Consider the following 27,762-nt stretch of genomic DNA (forward strand, 5'->3'; position numbering starts at 1 on the left):
CTGGTATAAGAATACATTCTGAAAAATCCTCTTTGCCACCTAGTTGTTTTTTCCCTTTCCACTGTAGAGCATGTGCAGAAACTTTGTAATTTATACCATTTACTATATAAAAAATAAAATAAAGTTCAGGACATTTTTCGATCTGAAATAATCACAAGTAATTTACATAACAAGTTTAATTCATTCTCAGAACGTCACAACTTTCCTTATACTACATTACAGTGTATTCTAAATAATTTATCTTATAGTACTAGTGGAGATAGTAACCGTCAATAAAAAAAAATTGATCTACTAATTTGCACATTCAGTATATTAGGATATATTAAGTCTGTTAAGGGTTAGTGAGCATATAACATACAGTACAGAGCGGGAGACTAAGGATCACCTACTAACATCAAATCATCACCAATAACCTCAGAACCCAGAACCAATGTCTGTCAAAAGATTATATTACCAATTACTCATTTAATGTATAACATGCCACTCAAGTTAGTGGCCAGGGTGAAAAACTGCATTCAAATGTCAGAGTTCAGATATCATAGAGTCAAATATTACAGAGTTAAAGTTTGAACACGGGTAGAAAAATATGTCAAATACAAAAGGTTTGAAATATTTACATTTCGGTTAAAAGGAGGATCTAAGTTTTTCCTGACGAGGGGATTGGTCCAGGGAAAACTCCAGGTCCTATACCTTCCTAGTTCTGTCAAGTGGTCAGAAACTCCAGGCCCTGGTTATAACGCCTTATAAAACCGATTTGATCTTCAGCGGTGCTCCGTCATGAGGTGAAGCTCATGACGCAAGCATCTCTCATGGCAGACCTGGCTGTCCTCACCGCAACGGTCTCTCTCTGTAGCTCCCTCAGTCTCTTCTCCATTTCTGGAAAAAGGGAGAAAAAAACAGGGCATCAGGGTGACAGCAGTTCACTGGCCTCTGTGTCTGACTACTGGCCAGTGAGTGTGACCGATCAGGGTACGAGCCCGGCGGGTCTCCTGCATGCCACATGACTGTTAGCCCATCGAGCATAAGCCTAGGCATTAGCTCGGGAAGATATCATTCTTCAGGTGTCAGGCAGGGTTACTTGTACTTCCGAACCAAAATTCCTATGAGGAGCTAACTTATGGGGACTTTATTCCATCCTGAAACAAAGTGTGTGTATTTTGTCCTAAAGGAAAATTCCACCCAAAAACTATCTTCTGGTATTTGTTTCATTAGTCCCCAAATGTTTTACTTGTCAGCAATCAACTTTTCAAGATATGTAACTTTCAAAATACAGAAATCATCCCCTTTGAAAGATTCACATCTTGAAAACTTGATTGCTGACAAGCAAAATATTTTGGGGATGTTAAAATACTTTACCTTGGTCTCTTTTGGTAAAGATCTCTGGCAGCATCCCAGAGGCCTCCAGCACTTTCAGGGTGAGGTTGAAATCTGTGAACACAGGAAAATATTTAGGTTAATATTAATATTGTTATGCTCCCCAGTTTCTGTGTTGTGGGTTTGTATGTGTGTGTTTCCGGATGGCTTCCAAGCAGCTGATTGGTCGGCCCCCATTGCAGATTGGAGCTCTGACCCCGCCCTCTCGTCAGGGGATACAGCTGTCTGCAATTACCGACTCCTTCTGCAGCTTGAAAAGCCTGTGTTCCTTTGTTAGAGAGCTTATTTGTATGTCCTGTGTTGGTTGTTAGTCTGGTAAATTTGTTGTGAAGTATTTTGTAGCCGCTACTTCTGAGGTATGTGTAACAGTTTAGCTTCTGTCCCTTTCCTCGCCCCTACCTGGGCTCGAACCAGGGACCCTCTGCACACACCAACAACTGACACCCACGAAGCATCTTTACCCATCGCTCCACAAAAGCCAAGGGGAACAACTACTTCAAGGTCTCCGAGCGAGTGACGTCACCGATTGAAATGCTATTAGCACGCACCCCGCTAACTAGCTAGCCATTTCACATCGGTTACATATGCCAAAAGGACTTAGTGTTTTTGATTATTGAAATTGTTCACTTTCCGTTAGTAATTATTCTGTTTTTGGGGGAGAAGGGGAAGGCACCTTGGGAGTGTTTAGGCAAGAGGCCTGTGGGCATACATATACCTGTAGTCTTTACTCTGTCTATGCACACTAGGTATGACCACCCCCTGTATTTTGGTTAGTGCGCCAGGTGGCGTTAAGAATAGCTAGGTAAGGTAGGAGAGGGGACTCCAACTTTCTTTGCTTTGGTTCCATCCAGACCCCTTTCCCCACATTTACCGTGTTAAGGAGAAATTCCGTTACCAGTAACATTCTCTGCCTCTGTGATCCTTACCCGCACCTACAATCACATACCTTTCACTCCACCTACAGTCACATACCTCCATCTACAGTCACATACCTCTTTCACTCCACGGGGAGTTGAGTGTAGCAGGGTGTTGTGTTCCCTCCTCCAAGAGGCGTACGTAACATAATGTGGGATCATCCGCGATTTGAACCCGGAACCTCTCGCACCCCCAAGCGAGAATCATACCCCTATAATGACACTATTACAAGCACACGTCCAACGAGGAGCAGTTTTACAATGGGCAATACGACAGTTGAGAAGTGCACTTTGAAAACGTGCACGCTCCGGTTTAGTTAGCCGACAAGCGTACCAAGCCATTTTATCTATAAGGAGTCGCCTGTATCATTCCATGTAGATCCCTTTTATTCCTCAGGTTTTCAGTCTCACCTTCCTCGCTGGCCTGCTGGGATGCGATCCTCTCAGTGATGGTGCTGAGGCGGGAGGTGAACTCCGAGAAGATGAATTGTGTGCAGCCTGCCTGGTGGCACTTCCTGAAAAACTGTGAAGCCTGACTAGTATTGGACCCAGAACCAGATGAGTCAGGAGGGCCCGAATCCCCAGGTGACCCTGAACCACAGCTGGAGTCTGGGGATGGAACAGAAAGGGGAAGAGTTAACTCCTGATAAGTGCACATTGGATATGTAAATAAATCACAGTCCAAATGCTACCGCAAATTATTTTCACTTGCTTCACTGTTTAGTGCACACATTCACTGTAGTCCCAACTCTCCACACACACCTGTTTGGTCTGGGAGGAGGGAGTCCAGGTGTTCTACTTTGATGATGGACAGATGGCTCTTGGAGGACTGCCCAGACAGAAAGGAAGAGGTTTAAGCAGAAGAAATGAGGAGCAAAGGTGCTGTAGCTTAGCCTGGTCCCAGATCCGTTTGTGCCATCATGCCACTCTGTCATGCCAAGCATCATTTTCGGCGTGACAAGAAGTTGAATGATAACAGAAACGGACTGACACCCAGGCTAACTACAAGAGTAAAAGAAAACGTACTCATTTGAGCAACGCTTTGCCAACTCACCTCCCCATTCTCATTCTTAAATGTTGGTCCCTCAAGTCCATACTGAAACTCAAACTGCTCTGGAGCCCCACCTACAGCATAAAATAATTAGTATATTCTGAGAGACATAACCACATTCTTCTTATGACACAATCTGAAAGTTGACATATTTTACTACACAGGACATCTTGGATTGAAACTTAATACAACAGAAACTAACCTTCTGTCAAGGCTACCTCTGAAGTATTGGGTTCTTGCCTGGGGGATGTTAAGAACACAGAAATACAAAGTTAAACCATTACAACACAATGTACAGTCTGGTAAAGGCTTGGCCATTTTTTTTTTTTACTAAAATCACACATTTTATATGATCTAAATATATAACTAGCCTGTCAGATTTGATTATGGTCTCTGACAATCTAATACAGTAGGCTTACACAAACGTGTTACCATTGTTTTATCTTCCAATAAACATGATACACTGATTTGGGGAGCTGTCAATGTGTGGACCCCTAGTTGAACCCCTCCTACCAAAACCAATGAGTAAACTGACATTATTTAACTGCAGTGCTTTGTTGTACATGTTTTGTGTGCTGCTATTTTGGCCGGGTCTCTTGCAAAATAGATGTTTAATCTCAATGACACTAACCTGGTAAAAGTAAATTAAAGTACCCACTTTGACATCCCTCTTTTAGGGCGCGGCTCATCTTCCTCATGTGTGCTCTTCGACAGTGTCTTCTCTTCCTTTATTGCAGCTTCTCTTTTGCTGTACTTCAACGACTGAAAAATCATCCATACCACATAACCATTAACAAAAAACATTATGGTACGTCATGTTCCAATAGGATTTGCTATTAACCATGTGAATTTATGCAGCAGGAAGTACTAGCGAGCATAATACGCTGAACACATATATAAAGCAACATGTAAAGTGTTGGTCCCATGTTTCATGAGCTGACATTTTTTAAACTATAATTTTCCATGTGCACAAAAAGCTTTTCTCTCAATTTTTGTGCACAAATTTGTTTACATCTGTTAGTGAGCATTTCTACTTTGACAAGATAATCCATCCACCATACAGATGTGGCATATCAAGAAGCTGATTAAAACAGCATGATCATTACACAGGTGGGGACAATGAAAGGCCACTAACGTGCAGTTGTCACAACGCCACACCTGCATAGTCATGTGAAATCCATAGATAGGGCCTAAAAAAATGTACTTATATGAACAAACTCAGTAAAATCTTTGAAATTGTTGCATGATGCGCTTATATTTTTGTTCAGTATATCATCGCCCACCAAATGTATACCAAAACAAGTGGTTGAGCTGCTTTTTTTGTTTTAAAATTGTACATGTTGTCCCTGAAGATTTTGCTGGGTGGTTTTATAGACTACCCGTAAAACTTCAATTAATAGCCCGGGTGTTTATTTACTTCAATCACTGAACACAACAGGCTTCTAATTGAGCCTAGGCTTTTATTTACTTTTACCTCCCCCCACCTTGCAGTCTCGCCCTCGTCGGATCCACCTTAGACAAACGTTGAAGTTCGACTTTTTGACTTCTCCAATCTCCTTTTGGATCAATAAAAATAAATAATGCCTGGCTGGTGCCTCGCCAGAATTTTATGTGGTTTATTTTTGGTGGCGCCATTGCTTAGTCTGGCTGACACGACCCACGTGACCACACAGCAAGGAAGCGGACACGGATTTAGGTGTCAGCCAGACTACCCATGGCTAGCAACATTTCAGCTAAACCTAAGTTCCCAAGGAATTTTTTTATAACATTCAAGCTTATTTACTGAATTTCTACATAATTCAAACTCTCAAATATAATTTGGAGAAAGAGCAAAAACAAACAAAATGGACTCCAGCCATTATCTTCTTGCTATAGCTTCATTCACCTCAGTCAATATGGGGTTTAACATTCTACATGTCATACAATAATTAGATGCTATGAACTAGCTCAGCACCGGGATTAACTTCTCTAGGGTAGGGGGCAGTATTTTGACGTCTGGATGAAAGGCGTGCCCGTAGTCAACTGCCTGCTACTCAGGCTCAGAAGGTAGGATATGCATATCATTAGTAGATTTGGATAGAAAACACTCTGAAGTTTCTAAAACTGTTTGAATGATGTCTGTGAGTATAACAGAACTCATGGCAGGCAAAAACCTGAGAAAAATCCAACCAGGAAGTGTGGAAATCTGAGGTTAGTAGTTTTTCAAGTGATTGCCTATACAGTATACAGTGACTTAGGGTTAATTTTGCACTTCCTACGGCTTCCACTAGATGTCAACAGTCTTTAGAATGTTGTTTCATGCTTCTACTGTGAATAGGGAGAGAATAAGAGCTCCTGGTAGTAGATGAGTGAGAAAATGACATGAGCTCAGTGGCGCACACACTCACGTGAGAGTTAACTGTGTTCCTTTTCTTTTTTGAAGACAAAGGTCTTGTCCGGTTGGAATATTATGGAAGATTTATGATAAAAACATCCTAATGATTGATTCTATACATCATATGACATGTTTCTACGAACTGTAATATAACTTTGACTTTTCGTCTAACTTAATGCGCGAGCACAGCACATTTGGAGTACTCGACCGAACAAAAAGGAAACAAATGAACATTTATTGGGGAACTGGGATTCCTGGGAGTGCATTCCGACAAAGATCAAAGGTAAGTAAATTTTTATAATATCATTTCTGAGTTTTGTTGACTCCACAAAATGGCAGGTTTGGTTTCGGGTCTGAACGCGGTACTCAGATTATTGCAAAGTGTGCTTTCGCCGTAAAGTTTTTTTGAAATCTGACACAGCGGTTGCATTAAGGAGAAGTGTATCTATAATTCTTTGAATAACAGTTTAATATTTTATCAACGTTTATGATGAGTATTTCTGTAAATTGATGTGCTCATTCACCGGAAGTTTTGGGAGGCAAAACATTTCACGCCAATGTAAAATGGGTTTTTTGGATATAAATATGAACTTTATCAAGCAAAACATACATGTATTGTGTAACATGAAGTCCTATGAGTGCCATCTGATGAAGATCAAAGGTTAGTGATTAATTTTAGCTGTATTTCTGGTTTTTGCGACGCCTCTCCTTGCTTGGAAAATGGCTGCGTGGTTTTTCTTGTCTAGGTGCTGTCCTAACATAATCTAATGTTATGCTTTCGCTGTAAAGCCTTTTTGAAATCGGACAATGTGGTTGGATTAACGAGTTCATATTTAAAATGGTGTAAAATAGTTGTATGTTTGAGAAATTTGAATTATGAGATTTTTGTTTTGAATTTGGCGCCCTGCTATTTCACTGGCTGTTGGCAGCGTGTCCCACATACCCCAGAGAAGGTCAGTAAATTCTGTGATTTCCGGACTATAAGCCGCAACTTTTTTCCCGCGCTTTGAACCTCGCGGCTTAAACAATGACGCGGCTAATATATGGATTTTTCCCGCTTTCACATTTTTTTCTTCCAAAAAAACACATTCTGTGACGTGCTCAGTTTTTTGGCGGCATGAAGCTTTCATTAGACCAATGAAATTGCCGAACGGGTTAAGGTCAAACAACTTTTTTGTTTACTGTTTAGATTCAATCGAGCGCTCTCAAACTTCCCATCATTCTGATTACTGTAGTCATTTTGTCACCCTCATCATGGCAAAGACACGGAGAAATGCATATGATGCAGCTTTCAAGTGAAGGCGATTGATCAGGCTGTTGGAAAAGGAAATAGAGCTGCACGGGAGCTTGGTCTTAATGAGTCGATAAGACGTTGGAAACAGCAGCGTGAGGAATTGACTCAGTGCAAAAGACAACTAAAGCTTTCTGCTAATTTTTTATTTTTCGTTAAAGCCTATTTATTTTTGTTACAAGCCATGTTTCGTTAAAGCCTATTTATTTTTGTTACAAGCCATGTTTCGTTAAAGCCTGTGTAAAGTTAATTTGTTTCAATGTACCGGTAGGCACCTGTGGCTTATAGACATGTGCGGCTTATTTATGTTCAAAATAAAAATAAAAATTCAATTCAGTGGGTGCGGCTTATATTCAGGTGCGCTCAATATTCTGGAAATTACGGTAGTTTAGATTAATGTCAAATCAAACAGCAGTTACTTAGCCAAAGTCATCTACTAAAGGCATCTTTAAACACTTCGGCGGGGACTGCAGCAATGGCATTGCAGTATCGGCAAAACGGCATATAGTGACAAATCAAAGCGCCAATAGCTGATCTCACTGAAAAATAGTTGTCAACACTGCTCTCCATAAAGCCAGCCAGTCATAATTGGTTGTTTAGTAACTATGGGGCAAAACCGACGGGGTTGGCTTAAATTGTCAATTGTGAACTTTATTTTGTCTCCAATGTTTATTAAAAACCAATACACTTGCACAATGAGCACTTGTCTCAAATACATTGTTACAGTTGTTGGTTTTATTTAACTAGGAAAGTCAGTTAAGAACAAATTCGCATTTACAATGAAGGCCTACCCTGGCCAAACTAACCCAGACGACACTGGGCCAATTATGCGCCGCAATATGAGACTCCCAACCACGGCCGGTTGTGATACAGCCCAGAATCGAACCAGGGTGTGCAGTGACCCCTCTAGCATTGAGATGCAGTGCCTTAGACCATTGGGCCACACGGGAGCGATGGTTACCTAGCTAGCGAATTTTGTTGTAATATTAGCATAGACATGGTATCAAGAACGAGATAAAACTATCAGAAACGAGCAACCTATGATTCCCCACGTCAGCTTCATTGATGCTAGCAATCTGGCCATCCAGAAACACAAAATAAGGACTTCTGCCCATTGAATCTCCGCATCGTTGGTGACATTGTCAACTAACCCATCTAGCTGTACAAGCAGCCCTGCCTCATGCTTCCAGGCGTCCACATGGTCCTAAAGTCTGCCGGACAATACCGCTAAACTGCATTTGCCTTTTTAAAATCGGGATTGGAAGGAATGATTAGAGTAGCCTATTTTAAAATGGTTAAACTAGGGTATGTCGACTAATAAAAGGGACAGTTAGGCGGTTATTTGAGACAGCGTTTCATTTAAGTTTTATGGGTACGCCAATAAAATGTACTAATATTCGACGGACAAACTAACATGGTGGATGATAATAATAATAATAATACCTCTACTTTACCGCGACGGTCGTTTTTGATTTACCACCTAAAACTTCTGTTACGATGGCTGGGTGCTTGTATTTGATGTGGTTTAACATGCTGCCGTTGTTGTATGGGAGTACTGCTTTGCATAGCCGACATATCAATGGCTTTTCTGGTGAAATACATCTAAGCTGTGCTACTTTTAGCACGTCCCATCGCTTCCGTTTTATGTTGTGACAGCTTCAATCTAGTCCAAACCTTTCCTTTAGATCTCTGCTGCACTAGCCAAATTAGCAATAATAATAATAATACACTATTTAGAGCGCCGTTTTAACAGAACGTCAAATCGATAAGAATAACCGGTTAGATAGCAATATATATATACTTTTTCCCGGCTGGCATACAAGCGGATATCCGCAAATCCAAATAACGGAAATGTGCGCATGATTATTGAATCGATAGATTAGTCATACATTACTATAATAGAACTCCAAGTTCTTCATTGATCGTCTCAAATATAGCTCTTAACATCAGCAAATGTATAGCTATTTAGTGCCGACTCGTTTTTATACCTACTGTCTCTTGGGCGCTCCAATATCTATAGCTCCATTGCTTTTGTCTGGTTACCAGCACAGCGTCAGAAAAGACGGAGGTCTCAAATGTGTTCTGGTAACGTTAGTCCATTTCGGAGGTCCAGTTTACCTGATGCCGAGACTCTAAATGCCTTTTCATGCCACTGGTGCTACCTCCTTTACATCTGATATTCCGGTCGCAGTGTTTACATTTTGCCAGTGCAGCTTCTATTCTGTCGAAGCTGTGCCACACAGCTGAACCAAAGCTGGGTGAACTTGGTGTAGACATTGTGAATGGAGAGAACAAATAAACAACCAAAACGGCAAGAGTAACCTACGGGTTATCTTCACCAAAAGAGCTGCGTGAATGTGAGCGCAGATACTGTATATAATGACGAGATGGTTTTGTCTCCGCCCTAACAATGGAAATCGTTGTCCCAAAGGCGGGAATGTAGTCGGTTTATCGCTGTATTCCCGCGGACAGATTTGGACGGGAATGAAACCTCTCGCTTCGTCTCTTCCTCTCTGGTGTAAGTGACCAAAGATTTTCTATTATTTCTACAAGATAGTCGAGTGACCGATATAACAATGGAAATACATATCCTCAAATATGGAATACCGGCGAGATCAGGTGGGACCATTCTAGCAAATGAGAGGCCAGATCCGCGTGTGAACAAAAGGCACAACTCCGATAGTTTCTCTCCAAATTGCAACGTGCGTCCACGTATCAGTGCATTTCGTAACAACCTTAACCATTACTAAACTTCGTTTCGATCAAATAAGCCTCAAGTAGCATGCAACTTTTGTTGACCAAATTTGACACTCACTGACCTCCATACAAAAATCCCTCACTTGGTCTATTTTCGTGGACAAATTTTGGGCGGCGTAAACCTTTTCGCTACGCTTCTTCCTCTCGAATGACCAAACGTCGCCTATTTACCGTATTAACTGCACTTGGGGTCAAAACTAATGACGCATCCGGAGTAATTACGGTAGGCCTTCAAGCGGAGCTAGAAGAGAAACTTGTCTTTGAACAGTCCAGATATCTAACTTTTACGAGTTTGCTGTAGTAGCTTACCTAAGAATGAAATAAAACACTTACGGGACTCTTACCTCTAACGGTCGCCATCAACTCTCGCTGCGTTTTGATATGTCTTAGCGACAGATTATGGATTCTTTCTAAATGGTTCAACATGGATGTTGTGCTACCGCTCGTCCGCTTCAGAACAGCCGCACACAGCTTGCATGTCACACTTTCGGAAGATATTTCATTGAAATATCTCCATGTGTGACTTCTATATTTTTTACTGTCTCTGCTTCTACATTCCATATCTCACAACTGCTGGTTCTTAGTGTAATGGAGGGATAGTTTGAGCTATCTCAACTACAGAATACAGTCTTTGATAGCCGTCTGGATCTGCGACATTTCATTGCGCATGCGCTGGGATTAAAGGTGAACGTCTTCACCACTCCACATAGCCGACACGTACAAAAGCAACATTTTGAAAATAATAAATCAAGCATTCTGCTTGACAATAGCACGCATTTTATTTTAATTCTCACACGCACATAAACGAGTCCAATTTGAGCCCCCCCCCCAATAAAAAAAAAAAATCATAACCGCACAAACGAATCGATCGGACCCGACTGCAAACCGCCATTAGGAAAGACTGCTACCCCAACCCGAACCATGTGGAATTGAACCGACGGCCACAACTCGAGCTAACCACCTTTGTCCCTCCTGCGGCGCATTTTAAGCTCCACGTTTTGCACTACAATTTGCTACTGTGCAATCAATAGACGTCTTACCGTGCATTTCTCAATGTGTTTTTTCAAGCTGGAAGTGCCTGTTCTATGGCTATCATAGGCTAACACCCGCTTGCACTTTTTGCATGCTGCGAATCCATCCACATGTTGTTTGTCAGCGTTAACGATTACTCCAAAATGATCCCATACATTTGATTTAACTCGTGCCCTGTTTTTCACGATTCTGAGCTCCCTATTTTTGATCTTTTGGGTCAAATTCTGGTTTTCCGTGGTATGCTTTTTGCTTTCCATTTTGTCGGTCTTCTCTGTCTGTGCGGGTAGGGTTATCCAGTGGGTAATTTTCACTGTGTCAATGCGCGCTGCATGTGATGTAAGCTGGCTGCAAACTACCGTAGCAGAGAATAGTTTATCTGTAGGCTTCTATACGCTTTCTAGAATGACATTTACATGCAATACAAAACCCGATAAGATGCAATACACACACTTTACAGTGTTCATTTGAGCACTTTTTTGGTTGATCTAGGGCTCTATTAGCCCTTGACTCTCAGTTGCATTACATTACACTAGTCATTGGACATAGGCTATTTTGTAGTTTTAAGAGCCCCGATGCTCGGCCTGAACATTAACACGCGTCGCTTGTGGTACAGTTTTGGAAGTATAAGGACATTATCTTTATCAGCTAGAAAGCAAAAAAGTTAAATTGATACACATTTATAGGGTTAGTGTTCCCGCACTGCCATATCTCCATGTTACAGCACTTGAACGGAGGCGACCACCTGTACTAATTAGCTATCTAGCGCCTACTCTGGAAGTGCAGTTCGTTGGATGGAGGCACCCAGACCTGTATGGATCTATTCAAATCTGCTACAGTAAGTATATTTTTATTTTAAGTATTCTTTCTCGCTATAAGGGCCATATGTTTCGAAAGCTGTATTACAAGAGAGACAAGACAATGGTATCATAGACTAGATGTAACATAGTAAACGTAAATCGGGAGAAGGCAGAACGCCGCCTCGAGTTTGAGAGCGAGGGCTCTATTCAACCTGTAGCGCTGAAGATCCGCTTTATAGCGAGATTGACAATTAATAGCGATGTTCCCATAGTCACGGAGACTGCATTCACGGGTAAACACAACATATGTAGGCTCAATCGGAAACTACCTTTAAATGTTAACACGGATCTACCGCTATACTTGGGCGATAAGATTTTAATACAGCCCTTAAGGCTCTATTCATTCATATCTGCTAAGCCGATATCCGCATAGTGGTTGTGTTGGAGGTGGAACTGCATTAGAGCTGTCCAATCCACAAGTGGCTGCTGGCATTATATCTAAAGTGGACAATGTTAATTGGCAGACACTATATTGGCACAGATACAAAGATGAGTCCTCTCTCTCTATGGGCTATCTCCATTTTGAAGTAGTCCATTTTCTTCAACTGGCTGATCCCTCTTGATCACCAGGAGGGATTCAGCCAATGAAGTTCATTTTAGTCACATCACCTTTTTATTGCCCAATTAACCTATAGTCACCCTTAACATCTGGTTGATGGCAACTCTGCTTTCAGGGATACAGCTAATTCAACCTGATCTCGTTTACCTTTCCCCTGAAAACCGGATGTGGTAACTGCGCTCAGGTGTTTGCTTATATGCCCGCTGCATTAGGTTAACCTATAGTAAACAAATCACTTACTTCCACAAACATACATAGCTTGTCCTACTAACATTTTTCAGCACAACATCCTATTTTAATTTATTTTATTTAACCTTTAACTAGGAAAGTCAGTTAAAAACGAATTCTTATTTCCAATGATGGCCTAGAAACAGTATGTTAACTTCCTTGTTCAGGGGCAGAACGACAGATTTTTACCTTGTCAGTTCGGGGATTTGTTCCACCAACCTTTCGGTTACTGGCCTAACACTCTAACCACTAGGCTACCTGCCGCCCCTCCATTCTAACCACTAGGCTACCTGCCGCCCCTCCATTCTAACCACTAGGCTACCTGCCGCCCCTCCATTCTAACCACTAGGCTACCTGCCGCCCCTCCATTCTAACCACTAGGCTACCTGCCGCCCCTCCACTCTAACCACTAGGCTACCTGCCGCCCCTCCACTCTAACCACTAGGCTACCTGCCGCCCCTCCACTCTAACCACTAGGCTACCTGCCGCCCCTCCACTCTAACCACTAGGCTACCTGCCGCCCCTCCACTCTAACCACTAGGCTACCTGCCGCCCGCCATTCTAACCACTAGGCTACCTGCCGCCCCTATCACATGATTACTACATTTTTATTTGATTTAACTAGGCAAGTCGGTTAAGAACAAATTCTTATTTACAATGACGGCCTCCTGAGGGGATGGGGCTGGGATTAAAACATGTATTATTGTTTTTAAATATAAAAAAAAATAGGACAAAATACACCAAGACAAGAGGGACAACACAACAATACATAAAGAGAGACCTAAGACAACAACACATGACAACACAGCATGGTAGCGGTACAAACATTATTGCGAACAGACAACAGCACAAAGGACAAGAAGGTAGAGACAACAATACATCACGCAAAGCAGACTCAACTGTCAGTAAGAGTGTCCATGATTGAGTATTTGAGTCTCATCCCAACAGCCAAATTGGCAGAACACATTTACTCTGCAGCAGATGTGTTCAAAATCACACCCCTTGACTTACTGTAGTTATATTGTAATCAAAGTTCTGTCATAAGAATTGGATTTGATAGGTTGCAGCAAACAAACTATCTGGCGTTCAACCTGTCATTACCTGACTGTATATACTGGGATGATGCGCTTTCAGATGTCTCTTGAGGTTGGTAGTATTTTCCCCCGTCAACTTGTGGGTGCAAACGCTGTCTTCTCCCGTGTACTTGTGGGTGCAAACGCTGTCTTCTCCCGTGTAAATGTTGCATTCGGTCTTGTTTGAATCGACACATTTAGTAAAGTGGCTCCAAATGTTGCCCCTTTTTCTACCGACAGCTTGTACCGCTGGGAGAGTTGCCATGGCGTGGGCCTTATTTGCATCAATGATTTGTTGCCGCCAGATTGGAGAACGGTTGCCGGGCAGAGAGGTGACTAGTGAAGGACTGGGGCATGGTATGTATTTATTTTCCATCAATAACAGCATTGCAACATTGGCCTTACAATTCTGCTAATGTCCTCTATGCTTTTGATTCGACCAAACAAATTACACTGAAAAGCTCTCAATCTCGCCAAAGTCTCTTGTCCATGTACTAGTCAGATTTTAGCCTTAGAGATAGTCTATTTAGTCAGTTATCCTCTCATCAATTGACACTGGAAAAATATGTTTGATGTCTATCACTTTTCGTTGACAAAATGATTCATTTTTCCACACAAACTTTTTTGTCCGCATAGGAAATTTAGGCATTTCCGACTTGCTAACTGGTTGAACGCGGCATGTGTATGTAACAGTTTTGCTTCCGTCCCTCTCCTCGCCTGGGCTCGAACAAGGGACCCTCTTGCACACATCGACGCTAGCCTACCAGACGAGCTAAATGCCTTTTATACTCACTGAGGCAAGAAACACTGAACCATGCATGAGAGCACCAGCTGTTCCGGGTGACTGTGTGATCATGCTTTCCGTAGCCGATGTAAGACCTTTTAAACAGGTTAACATTCGCAAGGATTACCAGGACGTGTACTCGGCGCATGCACTGACCAGTTGGCAAGTCTCTTACTGGCATTTTCAACCTCTCCCTGACCCAGTCTGTAATACCTACATGTTTCAAGCAGACCACCATAGTCCCTGTGCCCAAAAACACCAAGGTAACCTGTCTGAATGACATGAAATGCTTTGAAAGACTGGTCATGGCTCACATCAACGCCATCATCCCAGAAACCCCTAGACCCACTCCAATTCACATACCACCCCAACAGATGACGCAATCTCTATTACACTCCACACTGCCCTTTCCCACCTGGATAAAAGGAACACACCTATGTGAGAATGCTGTTCATTGACTAAAGCTCAGTGTTCAACACCATAGTGCCCTCAAAGCTCATCACTAAGCTAAGGACCCGGGCCCCGAAAACCTCCCTCTGCAACTTGATCCTGGACTTCCTGATGGGCTGCTCCCAGATAGTGAGGGTAAGCAACAACACATCTGCCACACTGACCCTCAACACAAGGGCCCCTCGGGTGTGTGCTTAGTCCCCTCCTGTACTCCCTCTTCACCCATGACTGTGTGGCCAAGCATGACTCCAACACCATCAAGTTTGCAGACGGCATGACGGTGGTAGGCCTGATCATCGACGATGTATGAGACAGCCAATAGGGAGGAGATCAGATACCTGGCGGTGTGGTGCCAGGACAACAACCTCTCCCTCAATGTCATTAAGATAAAGGAGCTGATCATGGACTACTGGAAAGAGAGGGCCCCCATTCACATCGATGGGGTTGTAGTGGAGCGGGTCGAGAGCTTAAAGTGTCCACATTACTAAGGGCTTATCATCGTCCAAACAAACCAACACAGTCGTGAAGAGGGCACAACAACGCCTCTTCCCCCTTAGCTCCCTGCCATCCAGGACCTCTATACTAGACAGTGTCAGAGGAAAGCCCTAAAAATTGTCAGACTACAGCCACCCAAGTCATAGACTGTTCTCTGCTACCGCACGGCAAGTGGTACTGGAACACAAAGTCTGGGACCAAAAGGCTTCTGAACAGCTTCTACCCCCAATCCATTATACTGCTGAATAGTTCATCAAATGGCTACCTGGACTATTTGTATTGACCCCCTATTTTTTTGCACTGACTTTCTTGCACTGGTTCTATGCACACTCAATGAATTTCCACACTACACACACTCACACACACACAATATACACACACACACACACACACACATTGATGCCACAGACACACTTTCACTCTTCACATATGCAGCTGCTACTCTGTTTATTATCTATCCTGATGTACATATAGTGCATTCGGAATGTATTCAGACCCCTTGACTTTTTCCACATTTTGTTACATTGTAACCTTATTCTAAAATTGATTTAATTGATTTTTTTCCCCCTCAATCTACACACAATACCCCATAATGACAAAGCAAAAACAGGTTTTTAGAAATGTTTTAATATATATATATATATATATATATATATATATATATATATATATATACACTCCCCATCCAACCTGACAGAGCTTGAGAGGATCTGCTGAGAAGAAATGTGAGAAACTCCCCAAATACAGGTGTGCCAAGCTATATATATATATATATATATATATATATATATATATAAATAAAGCATTTACAAAAGTATTCAGACCCTTTGTTGAAGCACCTTTGGCAGCGATTACAGCCTCGAGTCTTCTTGGGTATGACGCTACAAGCTTGGCACACCTGTATTTGGGGAGTTTCTCACATTTCTTCTCAGCAGATCCTCTCAAGCTCTGTCAGGTTGGATGGGGAGTGTTGCTGCACAGCTATTTTCAGGTCTCTCCAGAGATGTTTGATCAGGTTCAAGTCCGGGCTCTGGCTGGGCCACTCAAGGACATTCAGAGACTTGTCCCGAAGCCACTCCTGCGTTGTCTTGGCTGTGTGCTTAGGGTCGTTGTCCAATTGGAAGGTGAACCTTCACCCCAGTCTGGGTTCCTGAGTGCTCTGGAGCAGGTTATCATCAAGGATCTCTCTGTGCTTTACGCCATTCATCTTTCCCTCGATCCTGACTAGTCTCCCAGTCCCTGCGACTGAAAAACATCCCTACAGCATGATGCTGCCGCCACCACCATGCTTCAACGTAGGGATGGTGCCAGGTTGAGTCCTTTAGATGCCTTTTGGCAAACTCCAAGTGGGCTATCATGTGGCTTCCATCTGGCCACTCTACCATAAAGGCCTGATTGGTGGAGTGTTGCAGAGATAGAACCTTCCATAAGGACAACTTCACATAAGAACTCTGGAGCTCTGTCAGAGTGACCAAGAACATCAGGTTCTTGGTCACGTCCTTGACCAAGGCCCTTCTCCCCCAATTGCGGCGTTTGGCCGGCCGGCTAGCTCTAGGAAGAGTCTTGGTGATTCCAAACTTCTTCCATTTAAGAATGATGGAGGCCATTGTGTTCTTGGGGACCTTCAATGCTGCCCTTCCACAGATCTGTCTCTGAGCTCTATGGACAATTCATTTGACTTCATATGGCTTGGTTTTTGCTCAGACATGCACTGTCAACTGTGGGACCTTATAAAGACAGGTGTGTGCCTTTCCAATCAATTGAATTTGCTACAGGTGAACTCCAGGGATCATCAATAGAAACTGGATGCACCTGAGCTCAATTTCAAGTCTCACAGCAAAGGGTCTGAATACTTATGTAAATATATTCGATTTTTAATACATTTGCCAAACTTTCTAAAGCTGTTTTTGCATTGTCATTAAGGGGTATTGTGTGTAGATTGGGGGGGAAAGTATGTCATACATTTTATAAGGCTGTAACGTAACAAAATGTGAAAAAGTCAACGTCTGAATACTTTCCGAATGCACTATATTAAGTAATTTACCTCAACTACCTCGTACCCCTGCACATTGACTTGGTACCGGTACTCCTATTATATACTGTAGCCTCATTATTTCATGATGTTACTATTTCATGTTTTTTTTTGTTGCCAAATTTTCTTACTTTTGAATTCTGCATTGTTGGGAAAGGGCTCGTAAGTATTTCACTGTAAAGTCAACAACTGTTGTATTCGGCGCATGTGACAAATACATTTTGATTTGGTTAGCTAACATGCAAAGTAGCTAAAAAGTATTAAGTAGTTGCTAAAATGCTACAGTTGTCCGTGATGAGATTCAAACAAGCAAACTTTTGGTTGCTAGATGTTCGTGTTACACGTCCAACCAACCACTCTACATAACTTGTCTTATGGTAACATATCATACTAATTTCAGTGTCCCAGATTGACGTTTACTATGTTACGTGTAGTGTATGCAGTCTCCGGTCAAGACCCTGGTTACGACCACGAGCATGCAGATGAGCTTCCCTGAGACGGTTTCTGACAGTTTGTGCAGAAATTCTTTGGTTGTGTAAACCCACGGTTTCATCAGCTTTCCAGGTAGCTGGTCTCGGATAATCCTGCAGGTGAAGAAGCCGGATGTGGAGGTCCTGGGCTGGTGTGGTTAGATGTGGTCTGCGGTTGTGAGGCCGATTATGATAGAGAAATTAACTTTCAATTCTCTGGCAACAGTTCTGGTGGACATTCCTGCAGTCAGCATGCCAATTGCACACTCCATCAACATGAGTAATCTGTGGCGTTGTGTGACAAAGCGGAACACTGTAGTGGCCTTTTATTGTTCCCAGCACAAGGTGCACCTGTGTAATGATCATTCTGTTTAATCTGCTTTTTGATATGCCACACCTGTCAGGTAGTAAGGAGTTGTGGTTTCCAACTGGCCAATATTCAATATAGCGCATAAAACGTGGTAATTAACTTCAATGACCATAATCCGTTGTATCTTGTTTGTTCTATTTCTTTTGTACCTGCTACATTACGTTAGTGTGAGGCAGACAGGGGGAGATAAGAATGCGCGATCGTGAGGGAATATAGAGATCAGCTGTTGCTTCGCGAGGTATCGAGACCTGAAAATACATGATCTAAGTGATTTGATAGCTGGTATTCAGCAGTCAAAAGTATGCCTTATTTACTTTGAAGAACTACAAAATAGTGATTTTGTCAGACATCATAGGCAGCAGCTTTATAGAGATGAGATGATGACTTGGAATGAAATAATGTCATCAAATGTAATATACACAACTGAAATATTTGATTAAAGTAATGTGAATAAATGAGGGGTAATAAGTGATAAGCAGTAATGGGCAGTCACCATCATGGGACTTTTATTCATTGTATTATTCTGTGTTGATACAGCATTCAAACCGAAAACCTTGATAGATTTTTATTTTTACTCTAACCGACCTCAATAACATGAATCGCTCAGCACTACCATTGACGTTTGTAGGCTACGTCTGAATACTGTAATGTCAAAATTCTCGAGTAGACAATTTATTATCATAATCCATATATCATAACCATCGCAGAATGAATTCCTCACCTTTTCTGGCCATGAGTTCATATTCTCAAGTAGCCATACAACAAATTACCAAGCACATCTCTCATTTAATTATTATAATTTCTATAAATTCACGTTTTTGCTCTATGCATCTGGGCGCCTTTCCTTAACAGGTGATCAGATGGTTGATTATTTACACTGCTCAAAAAAATAAAGGGAACACTTAAACAACACAATGTAACTCCAAGTCAATCACACTTCTGTGAAATCAAACTGTCCACTTAGGAATCAACACTGATTGACAATACATTTCACATGCTGTTGTGCAAATGGAATAGACAACAGGTGGAAATTATAGGCAATAAGCAATACACCCCCAATAAAGGAGTGGTTCTGCAGGTGGGGACCACAGACCACTTCTCCGTTTCTATGCTTCCTGGCTGATGTTTTGGTCACTTTTGAATGCTGGCGGTGCTTTCACTCTAGTGGTAGCATGAGACGGAGTCTACAACCCACACAAGTGGCTCAGGTAGTGCAGCTCATCCAGGATGGCACATCAATGCGAGCTGTGGCAAGAAGGTTTGCTGTGTCTGTCAGCGTAGTGTCCAGAGCATGGAGGCGCTACCAGGAGACAGGCCAGTACATCAGGAGACGTGGAGGAGGCCGTAGGAGGGCAACAACCCAGCAGCAGGACCGCTACCCTCCGCCTTTGTGCAAGGAGGAGCAGGAGGAACACTGCCAGAGCCCTGCAAAATGACCTCCAGCAGGCCACAAATGTGCATGTGTCTGCTCAAACGGTCAGAAACAGACTCCATGAGGGTGGTATGAGGGCCTGACGTCCACAGGTGGGGGTTGTGCTTACAGCCCAACACCGTGCAGGACGTTTGGCATTTGCCAGAGAACACCGAGATTGGAAAATTTGCCACTGGCGCCCTGTGCTCTTCACAGATGAAAGCAGGTTCACACTGAGCACGTGACAGACGTGACAGTCTGGAGACGCCGTGGAGAACGTTCTGCTGCCTGCAACATCCTCCAGCATGACCGGTTTGGCGGTGGGTCAGTCATGGTGTGGGGTGGCATTTCTTTGGGGGGCCGCACAGCCCTCCATGTGCTCGCCAGAGGTAGCCTGACTGCCATTAGGTACCGAGATGAGATCCTCAGACCCCTTGTGAGACCATATGCTGGTGCGGTTGGCCCTGGGTTCCTCCTAATGCAATACAATGCTAGACCTCATGTGGCTGGAGTGTGTCAGCAGTTCCTGCAAGAGGAAGGCATTGATGCTATGGACTGGCCCACCCGTTCCCCAGACCTGAATCCAATTGAGCACATTTGGGACATCATGTCTCGCTCCATCCACCAACGCCACGTTGCACCACAGACTGTCCAGGAGTTGGCGGATGCTTTAGTCCAGGTCTGGGAGGAGATCCCTCAGGAGACCATCCGCCACCTCATCAGGAGCATGCCCAGGCGTTGTAGGGAGGTCATACAGGCACGTGGAAGCCACACACACTACTGAGCCTCATTTTGACTTGTTTTAAGGACATTACATCAAAGTTGGATCAGCCTGTAGTGTGGTTTTCCACTTTAATTTTGAGTGTGACTCCAAATCCAGACCTCCATGGGTTGATAAATTGGATTTCCATTGATTATTTTTGTGTGATTTTGTTGTCAGCACATCTAACTATGTAAAGAAAAAAAGTATTTAATAAGATTATTTCTTTCATTCAGATCTAGGATGTGTTGTTCCTTTTATTTTTTTGAGCAGTGTATTTTTGCGTTGAAGTGTGTAGCCTACCAATAAGTAGGCCTAGCCTACTGTAATTTAACTTGTTTCCATGTAGACAATCTGTTTCAGAATTCGCGGGCAGTGCTGGGGGAAAAGTAAATGCAAAAATTATTGAATTAAAATGATCTGTTTTACAGGTCCACAACAATTGGCTTTTTTTTTTAAGTAACAGTTAGACATGCTACAGCAAATGTCACTGCAAAATAAAACATTCTGCCAACACCTCCAAAAACATTTTTAACAAGTTCGCCATTGCTATTTCCAGATACTGTCTCCGCCTAATTCCAATACTTCCAAAGTATACAGCAAATAAGGGCGTAATTGTCACCACAAAAGGTGATTTGATGGGTGTTTTTCAGGCGGAGTTATAAATGCTCGTTCACTCGCGCACATTTTTACGACGGGTCTGATTTATCATGGGAAAGATGCGTGTTTATGGCTTGCGCCTAGTTTATACATCTTAATATGTTTGTGCATATTAACGCAGACATTTAGTGTAAAACCTACGCAACGGTTATAAATGAGGCCTTAGATATGCCGTTATAGAAACGGTTCTTCATCCTGTAAGCATTACATGACAAGGTTTTGATAGCTCACAGGGCTGCGGACCAGAAGGTTGTGCAGGGTAACAGACCGATGTGGACAAGATTAGGGGTGGAAAGGTCTCCTTTAAAGTAAAAGCATTGCTTGAATCTATCATCATATTTGCAGGTTCGAGAAAAAACTGTTTTGTAAACATGTCATGCAATTCTACGTTTTTTAATACCACACAAATTACCGAAATTACAGGCCAGAATGGATTTATCATATTTCTCCAATGCCAATTCCGTGTTTTTTTGCAACAAAACTGTCCCTGTTATCAAATAATTAAATCTTATGTCATTAGGAATCTGAGCATGGTACTTTCACAAGTTAGGCCTTTCGCAGAAAAATGTGGGCTTTAACGGATGCAGTGGTGTAAAGTACTTTAAGTATTTTTTGGGGGGTATCTGCACTTTTACTTTACTGTTTATATTTTAGACTACTTTTACTCCACTACATTACTAAAGAAAATAATGTACTTTTTACTCCATACATTTCCCCTGACACCCAAAAGTACTCGTTACATTTTGAATGCTTAGCAGGACAGGGAACTGGTCCAATTCATGCACTTATCAAAATAAAATTCCTGCTCATCCCTACTGCGTTTGATCTGGGGGACTCACTAAATGATGTACATTGTGTTGGAGTGAGCCCCTGGCTATCTGTAAATTAAAAACAAGAAAATCGTGCCGTCTGGTTTGCTTAATATAAGGAATTATAAATGATGTATACTTTTGATACTTAAGTATATTTAAAACCAAAGACTTTTAAACTTTTACTCAAGTAGTATTTTACTGGGTGACTTTCACTTTTACTTGAGTCATTTTCAATTACCATAAGTTTACTTTTACTCAAGTATAAAAATTGGGTACTTTTTTCACCACTGAACGGTTGGCTACTCTTCTTATGTGGCCTAACTCAACGAAAGGTCTCAAGTGTTTCCATAAGCTGTCTGGGTTTAAACATCTATTGTCCAGAAAGTGAATATAGTGACAGAATTACATTACTTCCTAAGCAAAGTAATTGTTTTGTCTCCTTGTCTTGGTTGTAGCTCAGCCTCTGAATGTCAGAGAAACTAAACAATGATATGCATCGTAGTCACATCTTTCCTGGCTATTTTACAGCTTGTTTCTAGCATGAAGCATCGTGGACCAAAGCGCTGTTAAACACGGAGTATACAAAACTCTTTCCATGGCTTACATTGACCAGGTGAAAGCTATGATCCCTTATTGATGTCACTTGTTAAATCCACTTCAATCAGTTGGGAGGAGACGGGTTAAAGAAGGACTTTTAAGCCTTGAGACATGGCTTGTGTATATGTGCCATTCAGAGGGTGAATGGGCAAGACACAATATTTAACGTCTTTGAATGGGGTATGGCAGTAGGTGTGGTGGAAAAACCACACAGAAAGCAGTCCGATGTCAATATACAAAAGCTTAATTACGAGCATGCATGCAAGGGAACACCAATTGGACTCGCGCTTTGTTCTCACAGACATTTTATACAAACCGAGGAAGTGTGGGGTGTTTTACATGCCCATCAACACAGATGGTAGGCCTAGAGAAACACTAATCATACCAGGGACATGTCCACTCCTCCACACATCCTGGGATGATAGGAAACATGAACGATTGTTTCACAGAATGTTAGAACAGGGCAGTTCTAAGAGCCTGGTTATATTCCATATCAGGGAACAGAACAACCTTACAGACAAGACCAGGAATAAGATGACCTGTGTCGTCTTCAGGTCATATATAAGGTAATAAATCACATTTCCTCTTCCACACAGTTTGTGTTAAGAACTCAATATTAGAAAGGTGTTCCTAATGTTTGGTATACACAGTGTATATCATGTTTATATAATCAGATCTGTTTTATTTTCTTATCTTAATCTAACAATTGGTAGGCCCGTGCTTTTTAGTTTAAGCCTATGGCATACCCCGTCGAATCGAGTCCTGGTTTTAATTAACAGCCCTGAGCCTACCTCGGTGTCGATGATTTTAAAGGGTGGGGGAATTGGCCAAAATATCTATGTACTGTATATAACTAACTTGCCTAGTTAAATAAAAAAAGAACCCCATTTTAATTTACTGACTTTTTACTCTCTTTTCAGAACCATGGGTGATATGTCTGACTTGATATATGATGGTTCAAATGATACACTACCTACTCCTTGTTTATGTAGCCTATCTCTAGGCCTATATACCAATGGCATTCTCCTTGTGTACCACGACGGTCCCATTCCCACTTGGCGGATATGTTTACATATTGCAGCCGAAGTGTAATTCTATTTAGTTAATTACAGGCTTCAAATGGTGATGATCACTGACCTTTCAGTATTTTATAACCAGTTTGTTTCCATATGCCTCTGAATCATAAGGGCAAATAATAGTAACGGGAGTGCAAACCACTCAAGGTGCAAAATGGCGCAATGATGGCCTCCCATTCATCCCTAGGCAATGATGGCCTCCCATTCATCCCTAGGCATTATTATTTCACCTTCCATCTCCTTTTCTTGCCACTACCATCAAGCAGTAATGATTGACATTTTAGAAAATGAACCACCGCAGCAGGATTGTTTTGATTTTAAAAAATTTGCTTTCCCAAGGCAAAGAAGGGGGGGTATGCTGTGAAACCTGTGAAGACAGACCCAACATACTGTAAGTCATAGATATTCATTTAAAATCTATCATTTGAGCATTTCAGGCACACATTGTCCATATACAAACACTGAAAAGTTACACAAAAACGTTCGCAACCAAATACTGCGTATTTCTTATTGAGTACTTCAAAAACACCAGAAAACAGAAACTCCTCACTCTCCAAGAAGCAGCTTTCCATACAGTTGAAACCAGGATTCATCCATGAAGCGCACACTTCTCCAGCGTGCCAGTGGCCTTTGAAAGTGAGCATTTGCCCACTGAAGTTGGTGAAGATGCCGATCTGTAGTCAGGTCAAGACCCTGGTGAGGACGACGTGCACACAGATGAGCTTCCCTGAGACGGTTTCTGACAGTTTTGGCAGAACATTTTCAGTTGTGCAAACCCACAGTTTCATCAGCTGTCTGGGTGGCTGGTCTCAGACGATCCTGCAGGTGAAGAAACCGGATGTGGAGGTCCTGGGCTGGCGTGGTTACACGTGTTCTTCAGTTGTGAGGCGGCTTATGGTAGAGAAATGAACATTCAATTCTCCGGCAACAACTCTGCTAATTGCATGCTCCCTCAACTTGAGACATCTGTAGCATTGTGTTGTGTGACAAAACGGACCATTCTAGAGTGGCCGTTTACTGTACCCAGAACAAGGTGCACCTGTGCAATCATCATGCTGTTTAATCAGCTTCTTGATATGCCACACCTGTCAGGTGGATGGATTATCTTGGCAAAGGACAAATGCTCACTAACAGGGATGTAAACAAATTTGTGCACCAAATTTGAGAGAAATAAGCTTTTTGGAAAATTTCTGGAATGTTTTATTTCAGCTCATGAAACATGGGATCAACACTACATGTTGCATTTATATTTGTGTTCAGTGTAATTCTCTTTAGAAATATTTGATTGTTTACACATTTATGCATTGAATGGTTTTTTCATCAAGCAGGTTCCAGTCTATAAATATCTGGGCTTTTAGATTGAGAAAAATTTGATGTTTAAAAAAACAAACAAAACACTGAGCTTTTTAAGAAGCTGTGATTTAAAGTAGGTGTCTTTTTATAGAAAAATGTCATGCCTCTCCTTAAAGAGCAGGAAGCAGGTTGTACAGGCAACCTTCCTGCCAGCTCTTGATTATATGGTGACACCAACAGGCAGCTTTCAAATAAACAGTAACTCCTCACTGTCCTACAGGCAGCTTTCAAATAAACAGTAACTCCTCACTGTCCAACAGGCAGTAAGATAGTCATAGGTCATACTGGTTACTTCCATGGTCACATGTTTGAGGTGACTGGTAACACTCATAGAGCAACAATCTGAAAAGATAAACAAGCTATACTTTACATTCATTGCATTCATAATCTTTTTATTTACAATAACTTTATATTAAAAAAAAAAAAAAAAAAAATTCTAGACAACCAAAGGTACCATCATGTGGACCAACAGAATTACAACAGTGACACAGGCCTACAGTACAACAAGACCGGATACTTCAAAAACACATTGTAGAACACTACATCAATGAATTGATGGTGTCATAACAGTAAATAAAATAAATTAAATTCACTATCCATTTAACAAACATTTCCCTTTAAAAAAAAAAATATTACAGGCTACGGAGAAGGGCTCCTGGATCTCCTCTTTAACGAGGTCACCCTTGATCGAGCACCGCATATGTGGAAGCTGTGCTAACTGTACATCCCAGGACCCCTGTCGGCCCAGTGTGAGAGGCCTGCGCTGTACATCCCAGGACCCCTGTCGGCCCAGTGTGAGAGGCCTGCGCTGTACATCCCAGGACCCCTGTCGGCCCAGTGTGAGAGGCCTGCGCTGTACATCCCAGGACCCCTGTCGGCCCAGTGTGAGAGGCCTGCGCTGTACATCCCAGGACCCCTGTCGGCCCAGTGTGAGAGGCCTGCGCTGTACATCCCAGGACCCCTGTCGGCCCAGTGTGAGAGGCCTGCGCTGTACATCCCAGGACCCCTGTCGGCCCAGTGTGAGATTGAAGCGGGGTATACGGGTCCCCATCAATCTCTGTAGGTGGTTGAGTTTTCTAAAGTCAAAGTAATTCACGTTTACGTGATATGACATCACACTTTGTTACTTTGTATTGTTTCTTCAAGCATTCGGACAGGAGAGCAGTGTTACAATTTGTATGAGTCAAGGGGTCCTGCACACTGTTGGGTGGCCGGGTGCCTATATAAGATATATGGCTCTAATATATTTTTTTAAATGTCAAATGATGTCTCACCATTATTTCTCACCTTAATTTATGGTGATCTATATTTTGGTTGTGCTGGCCTAATTGTAAATGATCAAACTAATGTCTGATAAATACATACAATTCTGAACATGTTATTTATAATGCTAATGAAGAGGCACCAATAAATTGTCCAGTACACTGATTATATGCTGTTTTCATATACATTCCCTTATGGCTAAGGTGTCTCGGGCTTTACTAATTCTTGTGAAGAAGTGTATCAGTGAAATGTATTCTGTAATTAGTTACAAAAAAATAGTCTGACTAAACTTCATATGGAGAAAAGGAATGTTGTATTCTATGTTGGAAACATAAGACTTTGTTATTGGACTAATATATGCATAAACACAGTGCAACTGTACACCTAGAATATGTAAACATGACACGTCAAGAACATGAGCCAGTTCTGTTGGCCATGAGAGCATTTTGCAGAGAAAATGGGTTGAGCCTTACAATTTAGGTTAGGATTGTTTACCTTGTTACCAGGCAACGACCACAAGGGCGTTTCAAAGAGCTCTCAGTCAAGGCGAGCTCATGAATATAAGCTCTCCGCCCAGTCAGCCCATTCTTTCAGGCTTCCTGATAGTGAGAGAATGTACCATTTCTTCAATTCTGAGCATTTTAATGGTGTAGAAATATTATGGGTGATGTTTTGGTCATGTAAAGGCTATTTTTACTTGGGGAAATAGGATGATTATGTGGGACGTTTTAGGAGAAATTGTAGAAATAGGCGGGGTTTAGGGTCGTTGACACAAAGTCCTTTTTAATATAAAAAAAACAGACAATGCTGACAGAGAATTTCTGATTTCTTAAAGAAAATAGTGAGGTAATAAACAATATCTTTATAAATGATTGTAAAGCAATAAATAAAGACTATACACTGGATTCTGAGTTATTAACAAAAGGGTTCACAGTACACATGGAGAAATGCCCGTAAAATGACTAGCCTACATCCGAAGTCATGTTTAATACATGTGTGAAGGGACAGCCTACATCCGAAGTCATGTTTAATACATGTGTGAAGGGACAGCCTACATCCGAAGTCATGTTTAATTCATGTCTGAAGGGAGAGCCTACATCCGAAGTCATGTTTAATACATGTGTGAAGGGACAGCCTATACATGTGTGAAGGGACAGCCTACATCCGAAGTCATGTTTAATACATGTGTGAAGGGACAGCCTACATCCGAAGTCATGTTTAATACATGTGTGAAGGGACAGCCTACATCCGAAGTCATGTTTAATTCATGTGTGAAGGGACAGCCTACATCCGAAGTCATGTTTAATACATGTGTGAAGGGACAGCCTACATCCGAAGTCATGTTTAATTCATGTGTGAAGGGACAGCCTACATCCGAAGTCATGTTTAATACATGTGTGAAGGGAGAGCCTACATCCGAAGTCATGTTTAATACATGTGTGAAGGGACAGCCTACATCCGAAGTCATGTTTAATTCATGTGTGAAGGGACAGCCTACATCCGAAGTCATGTTTAATACATGTGTGAAGGGACAGCCTACATCCGAAGTCATGTTTAATACATGTGTGAAGGGACAGCCTACATCTGAAGTCATGTTTAATACATGTGTGAAGGGAGAGCCGGTGGAATGGATGAAAAAGGGATCTCATAAAGTTATTTGACGAGGACAACCAACAGTGAATACTGTGACTGCTCTATCTGAATCCCAGGAGGTTGGAG

The 27,762-nt window shown here is 42.0% G+C and overlaps 2 protein-coding genes across 11 annotated transcripts; one reads left to right on the top strand and one right to left on the bottom strand.

The window, feature by feature from the left end:
- Nucleotides 1–161: 161 nt before the first annotated feature.
- On the bottom strand, nt 162–11,114 carry LOC115161250 (uncharacterized). Of its 8 annotated transcripts, none has more exons than XM_029712064.1 (8): nt 10,802–11,114; nt 3,998–4,101; nt 3,542–3,579; nt 3,343–3,413; nt 3,051–3,117; nt 2,700–2,897; nt 1,357–1,428; nt 162–876 (listed from the first exon to the last, which is right to left on the bottom strand). In XM_029712064.1, exons 1-8 carry the CDS (start codon nt 11,048–11,050, stop codon nt 776–778), a joined length of 900 nt encoding a protein of 299 aa, XP_029567924.1. In that variant the 5' UTR covers nt 11,051–11,114; the 3' UTR covers nt 162–775. The 8 variants fall into 8 exon arrangements, with proteins under 8 accessions (XP_029567924.1, XP_029567928.1, XP_029567925.1 ...); XM_029712068.1 differs by lacking the exon at nt 10,802–11,114 and adding an exon at nt 10,106–10,784; XM_029712065.1 differs by lacking the exon at nt 10,802–11,114 and adding an exon at nt 10,095–10,784.
- Nucleotides 9,447–26,948, top strand: LOC115161252 (keratin-associated protein 4-12-like). Of its 3 annotated transcripts, XR_003869226.1 has the most exons (4): nt 9,447–9,522; nt 11,515–11,628; nt 13,751–13,867; nt 25,419–26,948. XR_003869226.1 is itself a non-coding variant. In XM_029712073.1 (3 exons), exons 2-3 carry the CDS (start codon nt 13,865–13,867, stop codon nt 25,869–25,871), a joined length of 456 nt encoding a protein of 151 aa, XP_029567933.1. In that variant the 5' UTR covers nt 9,447–9,522; nt 13,751–13,864; the 3' UTR covers nt 25,872–26,948. The 3 variants fall into 3 exon arrangements, 2 of the variants coding, with proteins under 2 accessions (XP_029567933.1, XP_029567932.1); XM_029712073.1 differs by lacking the exon at nt 11,515–11,628; XM_029712072.1 differs by lacking the exon at nt 9,447–9,522 and having other exon boundaries at nt 11,025–11,628.
- The last annotated feature ends 814 nt before the right edge of the window (nt 26,949–27,762 follow it).

This window comes from Salmo trutta, chromosome 24 (assembly GCF_901001165.1).
Source record: "Salmo trutta chromosome 24, fSalTru1.1, whole genome shotgun sequence".
Lineage (NCBI taxonomy): Eukaryota > Metazoa > Chordata > Actinopteri > Salmoniformes > Salmonidae > Salmo > Salmo trutta.

What these genes read in the sequence shown, in the direction of transcription:
- LOC115161250 (XM_029712064.1), bottom strand. Translation starts at nt 11,050, where the DNA reads ATGGAAAGCAAAAAGCATACCACGGAAAACCAGAATTTGACCCAAAAG. An exon ending in CCTAAAAGAGGGATGTCAAA is followed by an intron (nt 3,580 to 3,997) that starts GTGGGTACTTTA and finishes AACATCCCCCAG; the next exon opens with GCAAGAACCCAATACTTCAG. An exon ending in AGAGGTAGCCTTGACAGAAG is followed by an intron (nt 3,414 to 3,541) that starts GTTAGTTTCTGT and finishes TTTATGCTGTAG; the next exon opens with GTGGGGCTCCAGAGCAGTTT.